The sequence below is a fragment of the Trachymyrmex cornetzi genome, unplaced genomic scaffold, assembly GCF_001594075.2.
Source record: "Trachymyrmex cornetzi isolate Tcor2-1 unplaced genomic scaffold, Tcor1.1 scaffold1540, whole genome shotgun sequence".
Classification (NCBI taxonomy): domain Eukaryota; kingdom Metazoa; phylum Arthropoda; class Insecta; order Hymenoptera; family Formicidae; genus Trachymyrmex; species Trachymyrmex cornetzi.
Window position 1 is genome coordinate 71,929 of NW_017296136.1, and position 4,886 is coordinate 76,814.

At 34.6% G+C, this 4,886-nt stretch overlaps 3 protein-coding genes across 4 annotated transcripts in view; 1 reads left to right on the forward strand and 2 right to left on the reverse strand.

The window, feature by feature from the left end:
* LOC108758211 (uncharacterized) overlaps positions 1–1,043 on the reverse strand; it is a 5,859-nt gene extending 4,816 nt beyond the window's left edge. Inside the window, exon 1 of the mRNA XM_018503024.1 lies at positions 581–1,043. Within this exon, the coding sequence (XP_018358526.1) occupies positions 581–602 (22 nt within the window). The 5' untranslated portion in view covers positions 603–1,043. The remainder of the gene's footprint in view (positions 1–580) is intronic.
* Positions 1,044–1,168: 125 nt separating this feature from the next.
* LOC108758208 (putative methyltransferase C9orf114 homolog) lies at positions 1,169–2,544 on the forward strand. The gene has a single exon (XM_018503021.1). The coding sequence runs from the start codon at positions 1,432–1,434 to the stop codon at positions 2,542–2,544; it is 1,113 nt and encodes a 370-aa protein (XP_018358523.1). The 5' UTR covers positions 1,169–1,431.
* Positions 2,545–2,683: 139 nt separating this feature from the next.
* The window catches only part of Rpe (ribulose-phosphate 3-epimerase), a 2,337-nt gene continuing 134 nt past the window's right edge, over positions 2,684–4,886 (reverse strand). The window contains exons 1-4 of one of the 2 annotated variants that reach the window (XM_018503022.1): positions 4,482–4,718; positions 3,501–3,608; positions 3,213–3,434; positions 2,684–2,870 (exon numbers count right to left, since the gene is read on the reverse strand). In XM_018503022.1, coding sequence (XP_018358524.1) covers positions 2,745–2,870; positions 3,213–3,434; positions 3,501–3,608; positions 4,482–4,718 — 693 coding nt within the window. In that variant the 3' untranslated portion in view covers positions 2,684–2,744. Of the gene's footprint in view, positions 2,871–3,212; positions 3,435–3,500; positions 3,609–4,481; positions 4,769–4,886 lie in introns of those variants that run through there. The other variant, XM_018503023.1, reaches the window with a different exon arrangement.

Consider the following 4,886-nt stretch of genomic DNA (forward strand, 5'->3'; position numbering starts at 1 on the left):
TTGTAGACCATTTTGGATTAGTGCTGGAATTTATTTGCAACTTTTAGCCGAATATAAAAAGAATTTTTTTTACAAAAAACATTGTATATGTGTGCTATGTCATATTCATATTCATATGTGTTTATATTACTTTAACGAAAAACGTCTTTGCCATACAATTTTTTTATCTTTTTGAATAAAATTGTATAACATGTAAATGTAAGCCAGTCTTTTTTTTTAATTGTCCTAGGCTGCATTACTCTGATGACCCCGTGTATCATCCTTGTTTAATATTAGGTGAAAAACAAGGGTAAAACGATACATGAAAGCAGTTGGATAACGTTTCTGAATACAGCCCTAATGGTATCAATACTACTAGTAAAATTTCCGATGAAAAAAGTAACTTAAAAGTAACTTAAAGTTACTTTTTCAATAACTGTAACTGTAACAAATTACTTTTCAAAGTCAACAACTTGTAACGGTAATTAATTACTTTTTGAAACAGAAAAACTGTAACTGTAATTAATTACTTTTACAAAGTAACTTTCCCATCCCTGATAAATACATACAGGATCATAAATACATAGACTTATATACTTACGTTCAGAGAGAGTTTTCCGCATTCCGACAATTTTATTGCACTGCACCTTTAACTCGATCTACTTGGACGCTTCAAAGTCTCGATGTAATTTGACGAGTGGACACTTTCAGCAAAGCCAAGCTGATTTAAATCCAGTCACAGCGACCGACGTTGAGAAATCGGTAAGTTGTTTATATTGTGCAATTCAAATGTGTCACACTTTCGCAAGTTAAATGTGAATTTACTCGATAGAGACATTACACACCCTTAAAGTATTTATCTAACTTATCTTATAGTACGCTGATAGTTTCTTTATCGAATCTGTTCACTGGAACAAGACTATTTCTTTTTACATCACATCTAATTAAGTCGCATGCAATTTAATACGTTATAACAAACGTTTGATTATTTTACGAGATCTTTTACCCGTGACATTTATTTTTTAGACAAATATAGAGCGGGTTTCCTGACTGACGCAATTCAAAGTCTATCGAAACACGCCACTGCAATTCTCGAAGTATCGAAACAATCATTGCGACAATCGACGGCCATTGCAATATTCGATAAAGAAAGAGAGGTCTTCATTGATCATTCACAAAAATAAAACGCAGGCACGTTTAACAACGGTCTCGGACTTCTCTCTGATTGATAAAATCATTGAAATAAGATTTATAGTATTTTACGATTAAAAATAACGAATTAATAACGATAATCCATTTAATGTTGTGCCATTCGTTATTCTTCTGCCTTTTTTATCCTGAATTATACTGTATGCATTCATTAAAGTACTTTGAGGTTAAGTCTCTCGTCTTGATTGCTTGAATTGGGAACATTGCGGATTGTACGAAACTAAGGCAAGTTTCAAAGAAATAATGTCGGCCGTAAAGTCTGAAGTAAAGAATTGGAAGGAGCACAATCGTAAACGGAAGGAATTTCGAAAACAATGGAAGAAGGAAAAATTTACAAAGAAGATGAAGGCAGAACTCGAAAAAGAATCAAAAAATAAGACGCAGGAATATACAGAAGAAGGTAATACAAAGTACGAGCGGAGGGACATCTGTACTGTCAGCATAGCGGTACCTGGGTCAATCCTTGACAATGCGCAATCCCCAGAACTACGTACCTACTTGGCAGGACAGATTGCACGTGCTGCATGCATCTACAAGATAGACGAGATCGTGGTATTTGATGACAAGGGCGAGATCACGGAGGATGAGAAGCAGAAGATCAAGAAGGACAATATGCTGGATGAGGCCAGACTTGGGTGTCTACAACTAGCCAGGATACTACAATATCTTGAGTGTCCACAATATCTGAGAAAGTACTTCTTTCCAATCCACAAGGATTTGCAGTATGCGGGTGTGCTAAATCCATTGGATGCACCACATCATCTAAGACAGGAAGATGAATTTTTATATCGAGAAGGTATAGTTACCAATAAGCCCATAAAAGTTGGCCGAGGTTCCCAAGTGAATGTAGGATTGTTAAATGAGGTTCATGTAGATAAGGTGCTGATGGCTGGCTTAAGGGTAACAGTGAAAATACCACCTGATCAGCCAAATCGGAAAAAAATGAAAGGTATTATTGTACCGCCTAACATGCCACGTGCAGAGACTGGTATCTATTGGGGCTACAATGTCAGACTAGCCAAAAATTTAACAGAGGTGTTGACAAATTGTGAATATAAAGAAGGATATGATTTGATGATTGGAACATCTGATAAAGGAACATCGATCGACGAGATAAAAGCAAAGAGTTTAGAGTATCATCACTGTCTGATAGTATTTGGAGGTCTCGCTGGATTAGAAGCTGCCATAGATGTGGATCCAAATTTAAATATTGACGATTCGTCTCTAGTCTTTGATAAATATATAAATACGTGCCCACAGCAAGGCTCACGAACAATTAGAACGGAAGAAGCTATTCTCTTGACTTTAACTGAATTGAGAACTAAATTAGTAGCTAAAAAAATCTTAGAAAAATAATAGTTGCATAAATTGTAGAAATAATCAAATAAAATAAATACATTTGTCTGTTCTAAAGTCATATTGAATTTTATCACATTAATTGATACTTTATCAAAAATACAAATCTTTGTACATATATATTATATATATATATATATACATATAAAATGCCAAATTTATCGCAGAAATGCTTTGTATATTTACAGTATCCTCAGTTGTCACCGCTGTGTTGAATGATTGTGTCCCAAATAGCAATTTACTGTGTCTCTAAGTATCGTTATTACTTTAGCTTGATCAGCAGAATTTATAACAGACGTGCCAGACACGATCATATTGGCACCAGCCTAAAAAGTAATATTAACATGAAAATGATTAATGATTCATAGCAAATTCAATCACACTAGATTAGTATACATTAAAAGTTGCTGTACATAAAATTAATAAATTTAATTGTAAAAATTCAAATATTTTATATGATGAAATAATGATTGTTACATTAACAGAAAATATATTATTTCATTGTCAAGGTTGATTATATTATGCCATTTTAGACTATATAAAATAGTCTTTTTAATGTGCATTAATCTAGTGTAGTACGAATGAACTGAGATCAGTATTATAATTTTACATGTGCCAATGTCTGATTGAATTATTTATATATTGCAGTAATCTTTGACAAATTACACCTTTGCACAAGCTTCAATTGTAGCTAGTCCAACTCCACCGTCAACTTCGATATCTAGTTCAGGATAGTTCTTCCTTAACCATGCAACTTTCTTTAACATTGGTTCCATAAATTTCTGTCCACCGAAACCAGGTTCCACAGTCATCACTAAAATCATATCTGCTAAATCCACGTAATCTGTCACTACTTCCACAGGTGTTCCTGGCTTAAGTGCCACACCAACCTGTTTTTTAATTAATTCTATCAATTGTAATATTAACAAATATTAATTTTTGTAAAGCGTACCAACCTTCATTCCTGCTTCCTTCACTTTCCTGCAAACTAAAGGAACATCCTCTACTGGCTCCACGTGGAATGTATACTGATCTACACCAGCGTCGGCTATAGGTTCGATCCACTATAATTATTTCAATAACTATAAAATGGAATTTACTTTGGCCAAAATTTTAATAATGTCCACACAGCACGTATGTCAAAATCTTAACATAATACAGTTTTAAAAGTATGATGTTTTGAGATGTCCTATGTCCTGATTTTGGATATATATACTATTTAGGTATTTTTAAAAATTTTGGCTGAATTCAAGTTACTTCATTTTACAGTAAATTATTAGGCCTGTATTTTTAAAACGTGCTTACAATGTTAGCGCATTAACATGTTATAGTTTATGACTTACGTTATGCATACTATAGAATTTCAGAGATAAAAGTGTGCTTTTATACATAAAAATGCATTCTGAATTTATAAAATTTACGATCCTTAATTTATAAAATTTAAAACATATTAGCTTGCAGTTTCTGATAAGGAAAATCCTGTTTAACTTTCGCGTACACTTGGGGTGCTTTTTTGTTATCCTACCAGAAGCTACAGTTAAGGTCATCTTTGTCTTCAGAAATCAAAAGACGAAGATAGCCTTAGCCATGGTTGCTTCCGGTTGCATAACAAAAAAACGCCAAAATTCTCTCTTGAGAGCGATTGTGGCAGAGTAGACAGCACACTGGTTCTGCTATACTAGAGATGCCTGGTTTGATTTCCAGTAAAACCAAAATATTTTCATACGCTCGTTATCCTCTCGGAAGGAAGCAGCAACCCACCGAGAGTATTCTTACTAAGAACACTTCTCTAAACAAAAACTTCGTCATTCGGAATCGATGTTAAACTGTAGATCCCATATAAACTGTGTACAACCAGCGTGCATACTACAGGCATATGAATATGAGAGAAGTCACTACGCCTAGACACGAGCAACAGGATTAAAAAAGAGAGATACCTGCTCCGGTTTGGATACCATCATATGTGTCTCGAAGAAAACATCTTTTATTTTATTACGAAGACACTTGACGATCGGATGACCAAACGTTAGATTTGGAACAAAATGACCGTCCATCACGTCTAGGTGCAAATAATCCGCGCCATTATCCAATAATTTTTGCGACTCTTCATAAATTTGCGCCAGGTCACAGTTTAAAATCGACGGGCCAATTCTTGCGCTCAAATTCTTCGCCATGCCGTCCGGAATGTATCAACGTGCGCGGATGAGAATCTCTCGCGAAGTTACTCCCGAAAAAATATACGTAAACACGTGCGTTGTTCTACACGCAGATAAATTAGAATATAAAGGCCCGTCTACAATACACGGAGTAAGAAGTAAGAGTAAGAAATTGACCAATCACAG

Excerpts from the sequence above, each read along its gene's own strand:
- LOC108758208 (XM_018503021.1), top strand. The coding sequence starts at position 1,432 with ATGTCGGCCGTAAAGTCTGAAGTAAAGAATTGGAAGGAGCACAATCGT.